This window comes from Squalius cephalus (genome assembly GCF_949319135.1).
Source record: "Squalius cephalus genome assembly, chromosome: 21".
NCBI lineage: Eukaryota > Metazoa > Chordata > Actinopteri > Cypriniformes > Leuciscidae > Squalius > Squalius cephalus.
The window spans coordinates 29,200,883-29,223,711 of record NC_137142.1 but is presented as its reverse complement, the minus strand read 5'-3'; the positions used below and the strand labels follow the sequence as shown (position 1 = coordinate 29,223,711).

At 36.9% G+C, this 22,829-nt stretch overlaps 1 protein-coding gene across 5 annotated transcripts in view; it reads left to right on the top strand.

Annotated features, from left to right (window-relative positions):
- The first annotated feature begins 76 nt into the window (after nucleotides 1-76).
- The window catches only part of klc1a (kinesin light chain 1a), a 41,616-nt gene continuing 18,863 nt past the window's right edge, over nucleotides 77-22,829 (top strand). For 4 of the 5 annotated variants that reach the window (XM_079855354.1, XM_079855352.1, XM_079855351.1 and 1 more), the window contains exons 1-9: nucleotides 101-486; nucleotides 10,458-10,734; nucleotides 10,847-10,912; nucleotides 11,522-11,686; nucleotides 11,791-11,869; nucleotides 14,880-15,105; nucleotides 15,940-16,027; nucleotides 18,297-18,398; nucleotides 22,268-22,441. In XM_079855354.1, the coding sequence (XP_079711480.1) occupies nucleotides 10,459-10,734; nucleotides 10,847-10,912; nucleotides 11,522-11,686; nucleotides 11,791-11,869; nucleotides 14,880-15,105; nucleotides 15,940-16,027; nucleotides 18,297-18,398; nucleotides 22,268-22,441 (1,176 nt within the window). In that variant the 5' untranslated portion in view covers nucleotides 101-486; nucleotide 10,458. Of the gene's footprint in view, nucleotides 487-10,457; nucleotides 10,735-10,846; nucleotides 10,913-11,521; nucleotides 11,687-11,790; nucleotides 11,870-14,879; nucleotides 15,106-15,939; nucleotides 16,028-18,296; nucleotides 18,399-22,267; nucleotides 22,442-22,829 lie in introns of all 5 variants that reach the window. The other variant, XM_079855353.1, reaches the window with a different exon arrangement.

The window sequence follows — 22,829 nt, the reverse complement described above, 5'->3', positions numbered from 1 at the left end:
TTGATATAATAATTTATTTGCCTTGCTAAAAGCGGCATCCACCTCCGACTTCCGGTTATTAGCGGCAGCTGACGTCAGCTGCCAGTGGCAGCTACTTCCTGCTGCCAGCTGCCGATTTTTCGCTGAACCCCTACTGCGCCATTTTCACCCAGTGCCGCTCCAGACAGATGCGTCTGAGCTGAGATCCGACTGGTTTCGCAAACACCGCGACACACATTATGACTGTGTGATTAATAATCTATAGTTTCTGCGCCACTCTGTGTTTTGAGCTCGTGCTGGAGGAATCGGACTGCTAGTGGCAGGAACTTCCCCCATCGAGCTCCGGAAGACTGGAGAGGACACACACAACTGGTCCGACTGCCCTATTCCAGCCCCCAAACCCTCTCATTCAGGCTGCGGAGTGTTATATTGACTTGAGTTTTGTGGTGGGACACAGAGGAACAAACCCTGTTACAGTTGTGTGTGATCTGGATGTTCCGCTGAACGGTAAGATGTTTATTATGCTAACGAGCTAACGTTAACTCACGCGCTCATCTCGCGTCCGAGGCTGGCTGGGAGTGTCAGTCTACCTGTCAAATGAGTGTTTACATCGCCTTTAAACGACTTCGAGATCGTTATCACTTTTATTAGACCTGGTAAATCGGCTGGATGGATGCTCAGAGGTATGAAATTGAAAGTCAGATGTGTGATATTAAGTCACAGAGTGTGTAAGCCCAGCCAGGCCATGATATGCAGCAGAGAGTGTTAGTCACTGCACCAGATAACTGTCTATGATACAGCCCTAAACCATCCAGAAGATCAGGGTTAGATCAGGATCAAACCAGCAGTTGATCAGTGTTCATTCAATGTTAGTCACTGCTTCAGAGAACTGTCCATGATATCTGTTCAGTAGGGGTACAATCTCTGCGTGGCAGTGGTACTAAATCCTGCACTCCACATACTGGAAATCTCCCTTATTGAATATAGCTGATTAATATCATAAGTTTCAGTGCTGGGTGTCTTTCAGGATTGAGGACCACTGCCCTAATCCATAAAGAAGATTGTGTTAAATGAGTTAATAATCACTGCACCACTAAGCAGACTATAGATTGTTTCACAGCCTGTGCTAACGCATTTCTACAGTAATAGATTTTTAATGTTTTTTTAAAGAAGTTTCTCTGAAGTTCTTCACCAAGGCTGCATAAAAAACACTAAAACAGTAATATTGAGAAATATTACAATTTAAAAGAACTGTTTTCTATTTTAATTGATTGTAAAATGTAAATTATTCCTGTGATGGTGAAGCTGAATTTTCAGCATCATTACTCCAGTCTTCAGTGTCACATGATCCTTCAGAAATCATTCTAATATGATGATTTGCGACTTAAGAAACATTTCTTTTTATTATCATTGTTGAAAATGTTGTTTTTGCTGTGATACACTACTCAGTGTATTCAACAGTTTAGAGTTGGAGGAAGTAATATTTTTAAAGGAAGTAATATTTTTATTCAGCAAAAATGCATTAAATTGATCAAAATTGGCAGAAAATACATTTGTTTTAACTTTCTATTTAAAGAATTGTTAAAAAATGCATCATAGTTTACACAAAAATATTAAGCAGCACAACTGTTGACAGATCATCTTGATAATAACCATTATTAACAATTGAGCACCAATAATAATTGAGCTCAAAACCAGCATATTAGAATGATTTCTGAAGGATCATGTGACACTATATATATATCAGCTACGCATGAGATGCACTCCAATAGATGTGACCATTTGAATTTATTTTGTTGATTATGACTCGCCTCTCTAGTTCTTCTCTATTCACATATAAAGGCTAAATTCAGTCTGTCCATAGCCTAAATCGACCGAGTCTCCTCAGAAAATTTGGACTAAACCACTCAATTAATATGGATTAGTTTTATGATCTCTTTATGAACTTTTTGAATCGTCAAAGTGGCAGTTTCGTCAACGAATAGACATAAAGCTCTCAGATTTTATCAAAAATATCTTCATTTGTGTTCCGAAGATGAACGAAAGTCTTATGGGTTTGGAACGACATGAGGGTGAGTAATTAATGAAATAATTATCTATCTATAACTATCCATTTAAGAACGGCCTAATTCTCTAATAAATGTATTATTGAACTGGTTCTGCTGGTCTCAGATGGAGACTTTATACAGGAGCTTGTTAGACCAGTTGAGGGATAGTACTTGTATGTTGCAAGAAATTAGTTTTAATTGTTTATTTGTATTTAATTTAATTAAACACACAATCCCTGTCTCACTACTTGACATGTTGACGTGTGACCCAAATATTTGCAAAAAAGAACCAATTTCATGACGATTACTAGCTTGGAATCAACTGAGCGCAAGGTGCTTGATCTTGCTGCGTGACGTGGCTCTTTTTTAGTTGGTATGCAGATGGCTTGCTCTGCTCGGTTGACATACAGTCCGTCTTTGCTCAGTGAAAGCTTTTGTATTTTAGTGAAGGAGATGCAGTCTCTGAGCGGTTTGAATGTGTGGCCAGCTGTGAGCTCGGGCTCCACTGCAGTGGCTTCTCAATGAGAAGGTGGCTGGTTCTCCTCTGGGGAATCAATGGGACAGTTATAAATTTGGCTCCGCACAGGAACACAAGCACAATTTATGGCCACTCATACACTTGTGCTGCAGCAAAGTGCCTCCGTTTGATTATTCTGAACGCGTTCATCTGAATTGAACTGGGATGTGACTTGTGTGATGGAAATGTGTCAGTGTCTTGTTATATGGGATATGTTTTGGACGCATATCAGACCTGATATAGTAGGTTTTCTAATAAAACTAACATCACAACAAGGGTTTCTTGATTCATTGTTTCTACTAACACTATTTCTCTTCTTCTTTATTCATGCACAGCTGATACTTAAAGGGATACTTCAGGATTTAGCATTAAGCTTTGTATTAGTAGAAAACCTGTAGTATTTTCGAATGACCATGCTTTCCACCCTCATATCTCCCTGAGATGAGAGATTTATGTATTTTTTTGTCTGGAAAAAATCCTCCGATGACCCAAAAATCGTCATTTTGCTTCATCGGAGGATTTTTTGGCCAGAGGTTAAAGACTACAGCCAGTAGGAGGAGCTAGTTCCGCATGTTTTCAACCCGCCCATAGGAGGTGGGATCTCACTCACAGAATGTACACAGTGTCTGCCGTCTTTCTTTGGAAGCTAAGCTAGCAGGCTCTTGTTCTGTGGAGAAAGCTGAGTAGTAGGGGTTACCATCCTCTTTTTCCCGGACATGTCCGGCCGTCGAGATCGTCCAAAATGTCCGGGATTCAGCTTTTGCTTTCTCTGCAGTCGCCATTCATTGTTTACATGCACACCTTTTGTTTCAATCTAACTGAATTCATTCCAATTGGTGAATCTGAATGTAGTGTTTACATGAACACTAAACAAGTGATCGGTTGATGTGCGTTTTAACATTGCTAAGAAAATTCCCGCTCCTCCGTGAGAGATAGCAGGGTACCCGCGGGGTCTTAAAAGCATTGAAAAAGTCTTAAATTTGGTAATCTAAAATTAAGGCCTTAATAGCCTTGAATTTGGTATACAAAGTCTTGGATTTCGTTCCAAAGGTCTTTTTTTTTTTTCTTTTTTTTTTTTTTTTTTACTTTTCCTAGTATTAAGTTCATACCGTAACAAAATGAACTGTTACTAGTGTAGGCTATTTAAAAATTAATGCAGCGTAATGTTGAGTGCACCTCGTCATAGCAGTAAGCGCGAAAGCTCGCGCACCCGTTACTATGGTTACTAGGCAAGTGAGGTAAGTTACAGAACAAGAACGCAAAAGCCGAATCCCGGACATTTTGGGCGATCTCGAAAATCCCGGGGCAAACTTGTCACGGAGACTCACTAGCAGCTAGTCTTGTTGTTTTCAACTGCGCTCTCTTACCGGTAGGCGTGGCTTGGAGTGGCCTCCTAGGGCAGCGAAGCAAGTGCATTCTGGGAGTTGTTGTCTTTCATCCACATAAGCCAAAAATACATTTTCTGGCTTTTCTCAGTCTAGAAAGCTCCAAATTCAAAAATAATTTCACATTTCTTCTACATAAATGACCTATTTTAAATACACATTCATCTTTCCAGAGGTGAAGTATCCCTTTAAAACAGAAAGAAACAGACATCAGGATGATTCCCCAAAATATCACAGAGAAAAGGCAAAGCTTTAGTGTAAGATGGTGCTCTAACCTTCACACATAGCGTTGGAGAATTCAGAGGTACTGACGTCTGAAGCTGAGTGGGTTGGACTGAAGTGTCAGGGCAATCACACTCTTTTGCAGAGTTCATTAAAATGAAGCACCACACTGCAGTTTCTCATGGTGGTCTGAGTCTCTAGCCCAAGGCGAGCCAGGACACAGACACCACACACCAGCCTCAGTGTTAATGTTACCTCTCGCAAACAATGTCATCTGTAGATTGAGACTTGGTCATAAAATTAACATTAAGATAAATAAATGCTTTAGAATTGTTAGTTAATTGGTAGCTAATATAGTTAACTAATGTTAACAAATGGGACCTTATTGTAAAGCGTTACCATTTTTTTTTTGACAGCCCCATGCAGTTCTCATTCATTTTAAATGCATGAATGTTTTGGCAATCATTATTACATATTTGGGTCTTTAGCAACACAAATTTATATCTAACATGGATGTATCTCTAGCTGTTGTGATCATATAAAACTCTCCTAATTTTAGAGTAACAATTACAGAAGAACAGAAAAGCATAATTTTGTTCAGTTTGAGCAGCTGTTTTGTCACTGTCCTCGTCAGAGCTCATTTTTAAGTACATTCAGCATCTTGCTCATATTAGCGATCTCAAACATATTCTCTAAACTCATTTTCAACATCTTCAAAATCAATATTTTGATCTCTGACAGCCTCTTTACCAGATCCACCATCAAGTGACAGTGACATTAATATTTGATTGTGTTCAGTACTTGCTCTGCAGTAAATCACTGAGACATTTCAAGTTTTGCTGATGATACTTCCTATTCTTTTGTTTTCTGCCTGCGGTAACTATGAGTGGAACGTCACTTCATCATTGCGTATAAGACATTGCCACCTTGTGGAATAAAAGCGAGTTGCACTTATTCAGTTATCAAAGATTAAATTATTGTTGTGCAGAAAAATATACTTGCACTGTTACACACCTCGGGTTGTTAGCGACCCTCACCCTATACAATTTTTACAAAAAACATTATGGGAAACCAGACGTTCTTTTATAATTATTATTATTTATTATTTATTTATATATATTGTTCATAATGTATTGATTGAGGAATACTAAAAAGGTTGATGTCTAACTTGAAAAAAATGAATGAGGAGGAGTGTAGTGAATGATGTACCGAGTCACTAAAGACCTGAGGTATGCGTTTATGGGTCAATTATAGTGATGAAATGACTAGGATATTCCTTATCATTTTAAGAATAATTATGATTGCTACTTTCTATATACAGTATAATTGCTGTTTTGTGTTTTACGAAAGAAGAAACGTCAAAGAGGGGATTTTGAATGAGTAAATAATTTTGGGGTGAACTAGCTATTCCTTTAATCTCTGTCCTGTTTTTTTCTCCCTTGGTGTGTGGCCTTCCTGTAATGTCAGCAATATCTCTTCCTGTGACTCGACAGCATGGATGTTGTTATAGTTTCAGGCGTTAGTTTCAGCCCCCCTCCCCCTTCCTCCAGGTCACAGGAGAGTTTTGGCCCGATGGACAGGGTTGTGAGTCATTCTATAGTCGTTTCTATCGGCTTAACAGCTCTGAGTAATGAGCCTCTCGCCCAACCTGCTCAATCTCTCCAGCTCTCTGCGTTCAAACCTCAGCTTCCTCTTTTATTACTGCATCTTTAGCGTTCTCTGTCTCAATCTTCACATTGAGTAATAAAGGACTGATTGTTATCTTTTGTAATTAAGTAGGAAGTGTGCTGGCCTGCAGCGTTTTTCATTTATCTGTCCTCCTCATACTGTTAGGATTTGTTCTCACTGCACTTTTGTATTTGGAAAACTGGAAATTCTCCCTCTGCTTGTGTCTATTATGACATCTTGTCCTGGTGCTGTAATAATTAAAATAAAAACCCTTTCCCTGAAGTCAGAGTAGCTGCAGGTGTTTTTATACTTCCATTGGTTTTTGGATATAAAAGAGGAACTTTATGAATCTGTGCGTTCTATCAGCTTTGCCGATCTTCTTTGTGTCCTTTATGTGCCGTTAGTATTACTGAAAGCTGATTAGATTATCTGTTACCTTATGATTTATGTGTAGGCTATTTGGTGTATTTTGTGTGCTTTGCAGAACAGGGATTGCATAACCCCATGCAGCACAAAGCACCGAAACACACATTTGCACTTCAAACAGCAGCATGAAATTTGCATCTCCGTCCCTGTCGTGTATTTGATTACCTTTCCTTTGCCCTTCCTCTATCTTTCTGCTACCTTTTGGTTCTTTAATGCATCTGAAAACACACACCATGCTGATCATGGATAATAGGATGAAAACAAGGAGTGTCTAGGTTTCTTTGCATGTAAACACTAAACAGTAATATAAGGAGTCAGTTTTCATGTTAAGTTAAAGGGATAGTTCACCCAAAAATGAAAAACTGTCTGGTTAACAACATTCTTCAAAATATCTTCTTTTGTGTTCAACAGAAGAAACAAACTCATAGACTTGAGGGTGAGTAAATGACAAAATTATTTTTTGGGGGTGTTTAAATTCCCTTAAATTCCCTTTTTTTTTCTTTTTTTTTTTTGGGGAGAAAAGTAGGGATGCATACCATTTGGTACTATATCAGTTATCTGCCAGTATTGGATTATTTATTTTTAAACAGCATCTGTTGATACTGCAAAGTCTCATTTCTCTAATTTTTATATTTAGATTACATTTGCATAATAACAATTGCAATTTTTACTAATAACTTAATTATAGGGCTGTCAAACGATTAATCGCGATTAATCGCATCCAAAATAAAAGTTTGTGTTTACATAATATATGTGTGTGTATGGAGTATAATTATTTTCTATATATAAATACACACACAAGCATATATATTTAAGAAAAATGTGTTATTTATATATAAAATATTTATATATAATATAAATGATATATAATATAAATATATATACACAGTATATACATGCAAATATTTCTTAAATATATACATGCATGTGTGTGTATTTATATATAGAAAATAATTATACACCGTACACACACATATTATGTAAAAACAAACTTTTATTTTGGATGCGATTAATCGCGATTAATCATTTGACAGCCCTACTTAATTAACATCCTGAAATTTAGAAAGTCTCCATATGAATGTAATTTGCTCATACATATAAATACAGTACACTTGTAGAGTTTAAAATAATAGATTTTAGTTTTTAGTGTTTTATTCTTAATTTATTCAGAGAAAATAGTTTAAAATTTTAATATCTGCAATTTATTATAATCCAAAACCCGGTTTATTGGTAACAGACAGAATATGAATATCGCTGCATTCCTATGCTACTAAATAAAATGCCTTGCACTCGATGATATATTCGTAATACCCAAATGTAATTATGTTTGTCAATATTAGTAATTAAATATTTAATATCTAATATTGTGATATCAGCTGCTTTTAGGTTGGATGAGAGTCTCGGTGGTTGGTCCCCGTTGGAAAAGAACTGTGAGATTGGTCTGTGCTTAATCAGTACTTTGATTCCCACCATGCACTGGTTTTTCTTGCCCAATGGTTGTCATATGCCAGACGACGAGCTACGTTATGGGTCACATGAATCTCTGCTGTCTCACTTCCTAATTCCCCTCCCGCAGGAACACAGCACAGGCCCGAAGCTCAGAATCAGCACGTAGACCCTCCTCCTCTTTACATCAGCATTGCAGGGAGGAGACTGTACTGTTGTTTTCATGAGAGAAAAGAAATCTGAGGAGACGTGTTTATTTCTAATGAATGGGTTTTCCCAACATCTTCACTGTAGTCTGGACGTATTGCGTTTGAAAGGGCAACAATCTCAGGTTCTCTCTTCTTGCTCTTTTGGTTTTCACGACTCCAAGTTCTCTTATGCTATCGTGCCTCACCTACTCTCTTAGCAACTGTGATCTGCCTTACCAGGTGAGTTGTGTCTTGGCAACAGCAAAGACAGCTGCTTTGTGTCCCTGTGGCAGGGTGGGAAGAGTGAGGAGCCTCTCAAATTCTTGGAGAAGCTTTGCGTTGTCATTGCATCTCTGAGTGAACTTACTTTGTCTTTCATTTTATTTTAGAATTTCGTGTTCGTAGTGTTTGCTAAGGCTCATACTTAAGATTAGTGTTTTGAACAAACCCCTTAAAGAACTCTCCATACCAACAGGTGGCAGTAGTCTGTATTTGTAATTCAAAAAGGGAAACAGAAAGAGTTAAGACTACGAATATACAAACTGTAAACAAAGCAACTGTGTGTGCCCTTATTGACTGATTTATTTGTTTTCGTCACTTCCGTATTTCTTTTTGTTCACTTTTTCGCTAAGCTGTGCAGCCAATCTGATATCTCTCATAGGCGGTCTCAAAATGCGAAATCAGCATGAAAAGCTCCCGACGTGTTGTCCGATTAGTGCCAATGGTCACGAACGCAGCAAAAACTAGGCAGACACCAAAAGTGTGGTTAATAACGGCACACTTAGTAACGGCAGACCGTCGGCTTGATGTGTCCAGGGTAAACTTGATTTTCCACTTTCCACACAGTGCAAGCCTTTCAAAGTATACTCTATTGACCATGAATGCATTCGCCATGTGCGTACAAGTGGAGCTTTTTTTTTTTTTTTTTACGCTCAAATCACTTGCACATGTCTGTAATGACCATTTTTATTGGTCACAACTTCTGGAAAGAAATAGCGCAGACACTGAGCAAGGTCAAAATTTTCTAGTGCGCATGTGTTGAGCCTGTGTTTGAGCAAAAATCTAAGACACTTTTAAAGGCTGCACACATATGCTAAGCGTTCACATCAAAGCCGAAGTAGCCTATACTTTGGGGTTAATGCAGATAAGGGTTTAAGGGAAGAATACTGTCTGCTTTAAAATAAGAAAAAAATCCCATAAAAGAACATTACATTGAAGAAAGGATCTGAGACCTATCTAGAGAATATCATATAGACATGGGTTGGGTCAGTAAAACAGTTTAGTCGCCACTCAGCAATATGCTAAAAATGTCTTAGAATACCATAGAAACTGCATAGTAATGCCCTGTTAACCATCTAGAGCACCATAACATTGTGGCAGCGTGTTTTGCCTATTTATCTGTGTAGGCCATCTCAACTAATTTGGTTAAATCTGAGCTAACATCTTGCTCTCGCTGATGCCCATTGCCTTAACTCGAATACTGTTAAGTGAAACAGTCATTGTTTAAAGCTTTGCAATGGTCTAAGCTGATTTACTTCACGCAAGCCATTCTATAGGTTCCTAGTCCTGTTACATAAGTTGTTGGAAATTTGCCTCAGTGAATCTAGATTAAAAGCCAGTTCCCATGGTGTTTTATGGGAGTTGGTAGGGAATTCATTCTTCTGCCTAGAGATGTTGGAACATTTGTGGAATATTTTCACCACTTCAAATTTACAGTGACTTGAATTATTTGTTTAGGGTTTCAGGACACAAGAACAAGCAAGAGACGACCTCTCATTTAATTGCCTTTGGTGTCTTTTCATTTAAATTTTACACACTTATCTTAAAGGCACAATATGTAAGATTTTTAGATTAAAACCTACCTATTATCCTTTTTACTTCCATAGAAACCATGGAAACACCTAAGACACTTTAATAAATTGTTTCATTAGACAGGTGAGCAACTGTTTGGATACCTTTATCAACAGAAAACTAATCATTGTTAGCTCAACACGGTTAGTCTAATTGTTTGAATCTGCCATTTTCTTACCACGAATAACATGTTTGTAGTACCATGCCTCAGAGACAATGCTATTTTGTCAAGTGGCTAACATCACATAATCATAAAGAGCTTTATATGTAGTAACAGTAATACAGCATTTTCTCCAACAGCGGCCGACTGTGGCAAATAAGCATAATCAGACTCAACGCTAAGGATTTTTTCTAGTGGCCTGATTGAGCCAGTGGATAAATGTTTTCCTTGCCCTGCCAAAATTTTCACTGGCCCCACCAAAAAAAGTCATAAATAAATAAAATAGGCCTAGTTTTTGTTGTTTTTGACCCATAAGGTTGTGACACCAAAAACTACTAGCCTAACTCATATCAATTTAAAATATTGTTAAAGTCGACATGAAATCAAAATTGACCCTATTTAATTTGTTATGTCCCGAGCGACGTTTGCGGTGACCCTGGGCCTTCAGGCAGTCCTAATTGTCAAGCCCTGACAGCAACGTAAAATCTCCCAGGCTCTCGTCCCTGCCCTTAACAGGAAATGTTTCCAGGCTTCTGTTCTCATATTGTATTGTGTATCTCTGTGTAGGATGCGTGAGGACATGTCGAGCGTGGTGTGTGTGAAGGAGACGGAGGGGCAGGGGGACCCCGACGAGAAACTGTCCCAGGACGAGCTGCTATGTCGGACACGAGAGGTCATGCAGGGGCTGGAGGCGCTCCGTGCAGAACATCAGGCCATCCTGGAGGGGCTGATGGGGACCTTGCGCTGCCTCAAACAGAGCCAGGAGGGTCGTGCTGTTGAGGAGAAGACAGCCATGATTCAACGCTCCATGGAAATGCTGGAGCTGGGCCTTAGCGAGGCACAGGTGCAGTGTGGAAATGCTTCCAAAGTGTGATAAAATAGCGATAAAATTAATTTGCTTGTAACCATTGTAACACCATGGCTTCTCTCTTTCTTTCTTTTATGGATCGGCGCAGGTGATGATGGCTCTGTCAGGGCACCTGAGTGCAGTGGAGGCTGAGAAACAGAAGCTTCGAGCACAGGTACATACACCACATAAAAAATTTAGCTCTGCTCTCAGGTTCATTGGCGGATAGGTATACAGACTTGATTTGATTGCAAAGTCCAATCTTAAATTTAATTCCATCCCCCTACTCCCATTTGATATATTTTTACATTGTATTATTTTGCTCCAAATTGTAGTTTGTTTATTTCATCAGCGTGAGTACTAACAACAGTTTACCACTTCATTTTAGGTTTTAAAATTGGAAGCATGGTTCACTTTACATTTTGACTCATGGTTTTGCCCCACACACATAATGGCTCTTGTGCATATCTAAAGAATGAATCAGTGGAGTCAGGTTCATGAAGCAAACGAGCCAATGTGATTTTAATCTAATTTTTGAACAATTGTTTAATTGTTGAATTGGTTAATAACTAAATTACACACAATTACTAAGAATTATCATAAAATGTAAAAAAAATAAATAAATTAAAATAATAGTTCAATGACTATGGGAAAAATAAAGGAGAAAATACTCCCTGAAACAGGGCTGCTGTCTATGGTGCTATTCGCTTCAACAAATTAGTTTAAAAGCTGTATTGTGAAAATGCCCTAAAGTACTTTTTTTTTTTTTTTTCCTGTTCTCCAGGTGCGGAGGCTGTGTCAGGAGAACCAGTGGCTGAGGGATGAGCTGGCAGGGACCCAGCAGCGGCTGCAGAAGAGCGAGCAGAGCGTGGCCCAGCTGGAGGAGGAGAAGAAACATCTGGAGTTCATGAACCAACTCAAGAAATACGACCAGGACCTCAGCCCATCTGTAAGACTTGATCTTATTTACCACAGAGCCTTTATCTCGGTGTCATTCTTTCTTTGGTCTCATTCTGTACTTCTCTCCACCTCTTTGCATCTCACTCTCAACAGGATGATAAGGACTCTGATTCCAGTAGGGAGACACTGGATGATCTTTTCCCAGATGAGCAGGATGAACCGGGTCCTGGCAGTAAGTACCCCAGTAGCTCTCAGCTTTGGACCTCTGACCTGGCAAAACACAGGGCACAGAGAAGAAACACCATGATATAAGAATGGGCGAACCATTCAGGCTTATTGTATACAGTTGTGGTCTAAAGGTCAGAAGCCATTAGTAGAAATACTGCTAATTTGGACTCTTTTGGATTTTTTTTTTTTTTTTATGTCACAGATTTGATAACATTTTATTGTGATCTAGAAATTATAATTATAAATATATTTACAAGTAAATATAATCAATATATTTAAAATACATTTAAATAAATATTTACTCTACCGTTCAAAAGCTTGGGGTTGGTAAGACTTTTTTTAACTGCATTTATTTGATCAAAAATGCAGTAAAAAAAACAACAACAACATAATATTATGAAATATTATTACAGTTTTAAATAACTGTCTTCGATTTTAATTTATTTTAAAATATAGTTTGTTCCTGTGATGGCAAAGCTGAATTTACATTACTCTAGTCTTCAGAGTCACATGATCCTTCAAAAATCATTCTAATATGCTGATTTGCTGCTCAAATAAAAACATTGCTCAGCTTTTATTTGAAATATAAACATTTTGTAACATTATAAACGCCTTTACTGTCACTCCTGATCAATTCAATGTGTCCTTTTGCTGAATAAAAGGTCTAATTGTTTTTTTTACTGACCTCAAACATTTGAACGGTAATATATACTGAATATATCTTTGTTTATATTTGTATAAATACATTTTCAATTTATTCCCAGGTTTAAATTCCAAGATTTTCATTGTGGTCTCAGTATTTTGTACCCCAATGTACTTCACCGTAGGGTGGTATTACCATCTGATACCATCACTTTACCACGGTACAACCAGAATATGAAAATAAAGATACAAAAATTTCATAGAATTTGCTTACAAGCTCAAAAATATTAAAATCGTGCTCTGCTTACTCTTTCTGAATCAAACTATTTTACCACTAATAAATAAAAATGTAAAAAGTGTCAATTCTGAAAGACTTAAAGGAGCAGTGTATTGGGGGAAGAGAAGAGAACCACAGTTCTTCCTTCCCGTATTTTCTGCTGAACGGTTTCCCGTCTTGCATTTTCTTTCCACCCTTCCACTTTCTCTGTTGTCCTGCCTGATAATTGCCTCATTGACTGTGGAGGAGGATCAAAGGGCAGCCCGGGACATGTGTCAGAAAGCGCAACAGCTCACGGGAGTTTAAAGCCTCGTATGTCGCAGGCTGACACTGCCGTGCTCAGATTAGCCCTCATTTTGACACATGAATGCCAAACGGCTGTTTGACCGTCAGTGATGCATCCCTACAGCAAGTGATCTCCAGCAGGGTTTTTCAAAGAGACAGACATTAATCTGCTCTAAGAAAGATTGCATTAATCTCTTCTCCTCATTCCTGAAGTAGTAGGGATGTAATCCTTTCATTGTCATTTTGCTGTGCCATGTTTTTGATTTAATTCTTAGTTTATTTGAGTTGGCTAATTTAAAGTTTGTTTTGGTCTTTTAAGTCTGAGGCATGTTTCTAATCAGAAAACATGCTCTCTTAGATCTTGTGCCTAAATGTGACAGTCTTAGGAAGAAGTGCTTTCTGGGGTCTCGGTTCATGTTTTTCTACTTTTAGGGGAAAGCCACATGTTGACTTCTGATAATTGACCATCTTAACTCAAACATATAGGCTTTGTTCCAGGAAAAACCTAGTGAACTCTCTGTTTCCATTTACATTGGCAGCTTCTGAAATTAAATCATAAAAGTGACTGATCGGTTAATGACCACTCATGAGATCCAATGCTGATTCCAATAGTCTAGCAAATTTAAGGTGAGGCTCAAGATGACTTAAAAGTGTTTAAATTATTAATCAAAAATTTTTTTTAAATAAATGATTCATTTCATTGTATTATTTATTCATTTAAAATTATTAACGTATTACAATGATCTAACTCTAAAATGCTAAAAATATACAAAATCAAGATTTAAACTGAATTCACATTTCTTTTTCCCCGCTCAGTAACTATTGCTTTTATTGTACAATGTACAGTTTTTTAAAACTGAATCAAGGTTAATTTTAATATCAGCACTCCCAGTTTCTGTTAATAAAATAGTTTGAAAACAAGCTGCTTTGTCATAACTACAGCAGAAATACTGGCGGATCCTTCAAATATTCAAATTCGATATATAACCATACCACTAAACCTCTCTCTAATCTTACCCGTATCCCACCTCAATAGCAGCAGAAGTGTTTTGCAATACAACATGAAGACAATAAGTATATTGTACCTAACAATTATCTGTTTTTGATGTAAGTACTTGGTAGTTAAAGACACCTAATATAAAGTGCAACCTTTATTTTTTTGTGAGATTTTAATCATACCTATTTTGGTTACACTTTATTTTAAGGTGTACTTGTTGTAGTGTTATCATACATTTAAGTACCGAGTAAAATTAATTAACAATATGTACTTACTATAGGGTTCGTTTAGGGTTTGGTTTAGGGTTAGTTACATGTAATTATGCATAATTTATCGTTATTAGTACAGTAAGTACATATTTAACAAGGACAGTGTCAAGGACAGTAAAGTAGTGTCACCGCTTTACATTTTCACTGAGTTTGTCACTGTGTTTTGGTCTTTGTGCATAAGGAAATACCATAATGCAATCACTGCATCTGAAATCGAATACTTCCCTACTATATAGTATTTGAAAAACAGTACGGCAAAAGAGTAGTATGTCGGAATAAAACAGTACGCGAAAAGTCCCTGGATGACCTACTACTTCTGCCGAGATTCTCGAGTGCGCGTTTGATAAACACTTTAATATCCCATGAGGCCACAGGAGAGGATTTGTGAATGGCAGTGAGCATTTTAATATTGCCACCTACTGTGAGGCACACCATTAGTTTTGGGTCTGTTATGCTTACAAATGCTGTCTAGGTAGGCAGCTCTCTAGGTATTGGAACATAGCTATAGACAGCAGATATTTGTAAAGATTTTGTTTTTCTCCAGTCCAGCCTCCTCACAGCAGTGCAGTGGCAGCAGCGCAGCAGGGCGGTTACGAGATCCCCGCTCGTCTCCGAACCCTCCACAACCTGGTGATCCAGTACGCCTCACAGGGCAGGTATGAGGTGGCTGTTCCTCTCTGCAAACAGGCTCTGGAGGATCTAGAGAAAACATCTGGACATGATCATCCCGATGTAGCCACCATGCTAAACATTCTCGCCCTCGTTTACAGGTCAGCAAAGAACTTTAGCTCTGAAATATGTATTGGTTTACTGTCTGCTCAGAAGACTTTAATGTACAATTTTAAGCATGTTGGTCATAAGTCCTGCTTATTTATGTATGCTACCTTTCCAAAGTTTGGGCTCAGTATTTTCTTTTTGAAAAATTCATACTTTTATTCAGGAAGGATGCATTAATTGAATCTATTTCAAATAATTGAATTTTGTATTAATCAAAGAATCATGAAAAAATACATAATGGTTTCCACAAAAATATTAAGCAGCACAACTGTTTTCAAAATTGTTAATAATAAGAAATGTTCCTTGAGCAGTTTATTTGCATCACACGAATAAATGTATTTTAAAATATATTAAAATAGAAAACATTTTAAATTGTAATAACATTTCACAATATTACTGTTTTCACTATGTTTTCAATCAAATAAATTGAGCCTTGGTGAGTATAAGACGTTAAAAAAAACCCACCTTTGAACATTAGTGTAAGTGTCATTCAGAAGTGATTCATGTTTTGTTTCATGTTAAAATACTTCTTGCAGCAGTGCTTTAAGTGGAAAAATTGCCTAGTGAATCTCTAATTTGAATGTTAATCTTAAATCGCAGTATGGTATCAACAAGTGCTTTAAACAAACGGCCTGAGAACCTCCTTCTCCATAGCTTTTGTTGTAAACGATGGTAATATCCGGCTCGCAAGCCGTTGGGATATTAGGCTATTGTGCCATCACCCTGTTGCCATGGAAACAGCTTTTTGTGAGAAAGACCTTTGCAACAGCCCTTTGTTGCACAACGAGTCGCAATAGATTGATGTGAAATTGTTTTCTGCTCTCCAGGGACCAGAATAAATACAAAGAGGCAGCAAACCTCCTTAACGATGCATTGGCCATCAGAGAGAAGACCCTGGGCAAAGACCACCCTGCGGTAAGAACCGGTCCTGCCCTCATTTGTCTGCTCTCCACATTACAGTCTGTCTGTGCTGTGTGCCGCTATATTGTGTGTGTGTATTGAAATAAGCGGCACAGACCGCTGAAGTTTGAGTTTGTCATGTGAAGCTCACGTCTTGCCCTCTCATCAGGACCAGCGTCCCACAATTCTCTGCAGAGGTTAGATGCTTTAACACCTCTTATAGATCTGTCTTCTGTTTCATTCTTTATCTTCTACCTGGCTGTTTCCTAAAACTGGATGATATACTGAATAATCACAATATATTTGTGATGATTTTTCTGGGCGATATGAAATTAAACAACATTGTGAATATCATGATTTTAATGCACTTTTCCGACTGGTTTCACAATCCTTCCTCGTCTCACAACTTGCAAGTGTGTTAAGAATGATATTTTATTACTTAAATATTTGCCATCTATGATTTAAACTTGCTATTAGAATTGACCGATTTAATTCATTTCTGTGAATTAATTTCAGTTAAGAAAGATTTATAAAAAAAAAAGATAAAACACCTGGATTTATTATTTGTTTGCATCATCACTCAAAAATGTCTGCATATATATACAGTACAGGCCAAAAGTTTGGACACATTACTATTTTTAATGTTTTTGAAAGAAGTTTCTTCTGCTCATCAAGCCTGCATTTATTTGATCAAAAATACAGAAAAAAAATTAATATTGTGATATAGTATTACAATTTAAAATAATTGGTTTTCAATTTATTATACTTTAAATTATCATTTATTTCGGTGATGCAAAGCTGAATTTTCAGGATCATTACTCCAGTCTTCAGTGTCACATGTGACATCCAGTCAATCACATGATCCTTTAGAAATCATTCTAATATTCTGATTTATTATGAGTGTTGGAAACAGTTCTGATGCCTAATATATTTGATGAATAAAAGGTTAAAAAGAACTGCATTTATTCAAAATAAATTTTTTTTTTATATAAATCTTCTTTATTATCACTTTTTATCAATTTAACACATCCTTGCTGAATAAAATTATTGATTTATTTAAAAAAAAAATAAAGAAAAAAATTACTGACCCCAAATTACTGACCAGTAGTGTATATTGTTGTTATAAAAGATTTCTATCTTGAAAACATTTGCTGCTTTTTTTTTCTTTTCTTTTTTCTTTTTCTTTTTTTTTATTCATCAAAGTATCCTAAAAAAGTATCACAGGTTATGAAAAAATATTAAGCAGCAGAACTGTTTCCAACTTTGATAATGAATCATCATATTAGAATGATTTCTAAAGGATCATTTGATAGACTGGAGTAATGATCCTGAAAATTCAGCTTTGCATAACCGAAATAAATGATAATTTAAAGTATAATAAATTGAAAACCAATTATTTTAAATTGTAATACTTTATCACAATATTAATTTTTTTTCTGTATTTTTGATCAAATAAATGCAGGCTTGATGAGCAGAAGAAACTTCTTTCAAAAACATTAAAAATAGTAATGTGTCCAAACTTTTGGCCTGTACTGTGTATATATATATATATATATATATATATATATATATATATATATATATATATATATATATATATATATATATATATATATATATATATATATATAATATATCATATGCAATATTTTGATTATATAAAATATAAGTTGTGTAAACATTGATTAAATATTATTATTCATGGTGTTAATTTAGTGGAAAACTGTGGAAAAAACATGCCCTGGATATTTAATTTATTTTTTACTTTGTTTTAGTGCTTTTATTAAACAGTTTGAATCTAGTATTTGGTTACAATGGCTGTTTTATTAAGTAAGGGTTCCTCTGATAGAAAAAGCAACACTTTTTAAACACAATTTCACAATAAATATGTAAATCTAGAGATTTGAATATAATGCAAATATCTAATATCGTCACAAGGCCAAAAATATAAATTTGCCCTTTCCCTTTTTCTTTTTCTTTTTCTTGTCACTCTTGCCGTCTGTCACACACGTATATGTCTCTCATGCACTGAAGTATCTTAATCAAAGGTTGATCAGAACTCATCTGTCACAATGCACAGGGTGTATGCGTGTTAGTCTACCCACACTTGGAAAATTTGACCTTGATCGGATTTCAAGCAAGTAATCATTTTTCGTAAGATGACATGACTAATTGTATATAAATGATTGCACCAATTCTGAATCATTGATTGGTTGAATCGTTGAACGATTTCGAAATGTATCTGTGTATGTAAATATATGTGTATGTTGTCCTGTGTATGCAGGTGGCTGCCACTCTGAACAACCTGGCCGTTCTTTATGGCAAACGAGGGAAGTACAAGGAAGCAGAACCTCTGTGTAAAAGAGCACTGGAGATCAGAGAGAAGGTGGGTCAGAGGTCAAATGAATGAATCATGTGTATGACTTCGTAATGAATGTAATCTTGAATCTTTCCCTACCGGTTTTGCATCTCAAAACATAACTCACATTCACCTTTCTCTCTTCTCTCTCTCTCTCTCTCTCTCTCTCTCTCTCCTCAATTCATCTCTGTGTGTTTCAAAGACTTAAAAATAAAGCATCCATTCTTGGAAGCTCTCGGGAGAGATGTGAAAAGACTCTTGAAACATTTTGAGACATCTTCTGAAACCCTATTTCTTTTCATGGGGTTTAATACTATTCTACTGCTACTTCAACATTCCTCCTTTTTTTTTTTTAAGAGGATAAAACTTTTCAAGTCATTTCACACTCATGCCTCTTTTTTTAGAGATCTTACAATACATCAGGACATTAAGTTTTTTCTTGCCTATTAAAAAGAATTTGCCATTTCAGTTTACCATTAAGGACTTAATATTTTCTACGAGTTTTATTGTGGTATTGTTTTTCCATAGTTCTCTGTGCACACTTTTTTTCTTTTCCCCTTATCCAAAAATAACACCAGCAGCAGCCGCACACCTTCCGTACAGATGAAAATGTTGTGCTTCTTAGACACTCATTCCCATTCCCTCCCGCTGCGTCACAGATTTATTTTGATCTCTTTATGGAGAGAGTTCTTCTAAGCCTGTGTGATAAAGCTCTTACTGCAAGTCTTGAGAGTCTTACTCAGAGTGCTGCGTCTCACACATGCAGAGCTGAGAGAAATAGCTTAGACAACCTGCTGAATTCAAAATCTCATCGCTTAACTTCTGCAGACATTTCATATTTTCCTTTCTATTGCGGCATGACCAAAATCTTACGCTGCCGTTCAAAGAAATAAATGCTTTTAATCAGCAAGGATGCATTAAATTGATCAAAAGTGACGGTATACATTTATAATATTATAAAAGAATTCTATTTCTAATAAATGCTTTTTCTTTTTAATCATGGTTTCCACAAAAAAAAGCAGTGCAACTGTTTTCAACACTGATGATAATAAGAAATGTTTCTTGAGCAGCAAATGATGCTACAAATTCATCTACAAAATATTTGTTATAACATTTCACAATATTACTGTTTTTACTGTATTTTTGATCAAATTAATGCAGCCTTGGTGAACATCAGAGACTTTAAAAATAAAAAAATAAAAGTTTTGCAGACAGCAAAGTTTTAAATGGTAGTGTACATATAATGGTATTTATCACAATGTAGTTTATCTATCGTTTATATATTAGATCAGTTTGTTTTATTAGATGTTATTGATAATTTTTCTTTCATAGTATTGCTGTTGCCGCTGTTTTATAAAAGCCTTTTAGGGGGTTTTAATCACCATGGTAGAATAACTGAAACACATGGTATCTATAGAGTTGTGCATGTATGACATCAGAACTCGCAATACTAATTCGCCGCTAGTTTCTTTGAGATTTTCCTCTGGGGGTTTCGATTTATGTGTAAAATAAAGCCTGTGGTAAACATAACTTGACAATACTTTGTCATTTTGGTCTATAACAAACCCAAAATTACACAAACCCATAGCGAAAGCGTGAATTTTGAATCAGTTATGTTCATTTTTGAAAACGTACGTTTTTAATAAGTAACTAGATGAGACAGATTGGGATGTGATGTGAGTGTGTGGAGTGTACGTTGTAGAACAAAACTTCAAAGTATCGTTGAGTTATGTTTACCACAGTCTTTATTTTACTCATAAATTGAAAAACCCCATTATAAAACCCCATTGGAAAATCTCGAGGGAACAAGCAGTGAAACCAGTTGGCAAAGGTTTTCTTTCAACTTCAAAAAACATTGAATCACATTGGTCACAGAGCCCTTCACCCTTTCACAGTCAATATCTCTCAACACGAGCCGAACAACAACAGAGAGGTAGAGAGATAAGCAGAGATGCTCATTGTAATTAATCAATAAAAATCCTCCTTAAGGCATGTGTTTTATAAACAGAGATGGAGACAGCTTAGAATTAAATCAGGAATATTTAAATTTTTAAATATTTAAAAATGTAATTTCAAATATATTTCAAATCAGGTGAAAGTGAAGTGAAGTGAAGGCCAAGTATGGTAACCCATATTTGGAATTTGTCCTCTGCATTTAACCCATCCAAGTTAGTGAACACACTTTAGGAGCAGTGAGTAGTGAAAACACACACGCACTGCAAACTGTGGACACACACACACACCCATAGCAGTGGGCTTTCTTTTTTGCTGTGGTGCCTGGTGAGCAATTGGGGGTTAGGTGCCTTGCTCAATGTCACCTCAGTCGTTTCCCTGATGGTATTGAGTATTGAACCCGCGACCTTTGGGTAACAAGTCCGATTCTTAGGTCACAACTGCCCCAATCAGCCCCAAATCAGCAGTAAAATCTAATGACATTAGTATCATAAATGCTGCTTTTGCTCAAATCACTCAAAAAAAAAACTTTGTTTTTCAGACTGGTTCAGGTCATTTGCATGCAATACGTAAATCTCTGGTTCCTAAACTTTTTCTGCCCCCTTTTTTTGTAGAGAAAAATATTTTCAAGCCCCCATATTAAGACACTCTCAGACATGACCTTGCTTGTATTTATTTGAAACATTATAATTAATACAGTACTACAACTTCTCAACTCTAACTGGCTTCTCTTTGTCTTCGTGATGTGAAGTCTCTAAGTGGCGTCTTAACTTGTTCAGCTCCATACTGTCTGAAGTTAATATTTTGACACACTGTGGTTTCTCTTAATTACCCACAATTGTACTGGTGAATCTGAGGGCTGTCAAGAGGCGACAAAGCAAACGTTGCAAACTCATTTGTCCTTTGTGTCAAAAGTTGCGTGAGTGCTTGAAGCACATCAGAAATAGAGCGAGGCATTAATTTACGGTCGAAAATCTGTTGTCGTGCCGACGTTCAAACACATCCATCATGCTCGAATAGAATAACAATGTAAAAGGAGCACAGTGGAATGCAAAAACGTGAGACACAGGGCATTGGGGAAAAAGTGGAAGTGGAAAAAATTTGCAAGCTTTAAAAAGGGTCTGTTCACACAGAATGTGTTTTTGCATTTCACTGCCCTGCGTTTCCATTGTTTTTCTTTGTAAATGTGTTTGACCATTGCGCTCGTGTCTCACATCTTTTGCAGAATCTCGTGTCTGACACTGCATTCTAAAAGCACTCCAGTTAAAAGAAGTTAAACTTTAAAAAATGCATTTCTAGAACTTGTCATTTTTGAAGTTGAAAACAGTGATAGATGGGCCTCTTAACCTTTACGCTAAGGAGAAAATCTAACGCAACTTTGAGGTGACCAAGCGAAACATTATTGTATTTCTGTTCAGCTAGCAACACTAGACATCAACCACATGGCATACGCTAATACCTTTTCATGTACTGTCTATCTAATAACGTATTAGACAGGACTGTTAGACCGATCATAAACTAATGAACGCGGAGAATGCGAGCACTATATGCTCAGGCTCTGGCTGGTGTTCTCAGCGCCGTCAAAATAATGGTAAGCCGCATCCGTCAAAATAAAAGCCACAACAACCGCGGCTTAGGTCACTTCAGAGTTCCTACTGGCGGTGTGAGTGCAACCAGGAAAACGCTCATAAGGGAACCACCCTGGTGGTTAGTTCCTAGAACTTAAGTTCCTGTGTGAAAGCCCCTAATGTGTTCTGTGTAAACGGCTCTAAAGAGGGGCTATTTTAACTGGTAATTGGGACCGTTCCCACAGCCACCATAGTAAGCATTAGGATGAATAACCAGGTCATCCCCTCTCTGTAGGTGGTTGTATACTACTACAATCAGAGTAGCACAGATAAGGCAGCTGAATAACATGGGCTATGTTTGTGTTTGTGTGTCAGGTGCTGGGGAAGGACCACCCTGATGTTGCTAAGCAGCTGAATAATCTGGCCTTGCTGTGTCAGAACCAAGGCAAGTATGAAGAGGTGGAGTACTACTACCAGAGAGCCCTGGAGATCTACCAGACCAAACTGGGCCCTGACGACCCCAATGTGGCCAAGACCAAAAACAACCTGGTACAAACACACTCACAATTCACACTCCCACTTCACACTCCCCATTCATTTAACTAGCAAACAGACCTCCATTTGTGGAGTTATGCATTTCTGAGCATGTTTAGAGAAAAACAAAACCTCCAGATAACATTTGTCATAGATAAATAATGGATTAACTTTGCAATCGAATATCCCATTAGAATAACACTGATTCATTTTGAAATGATCTTCTGTCTGGTCATTCTTTTTAATTAGCATTAGGAAATGTATACATATGGTGTGGTGTCTGCAGTGTCTATACTGCAGGATTTCTGTCGTCTCAGCAAATTATACACATGAGATATGGCTCATTCTGCTTTCAGTGTAATGGAAGAAGCTTTTAGAGTAAATAGTCGTGCTCGGACTGAAA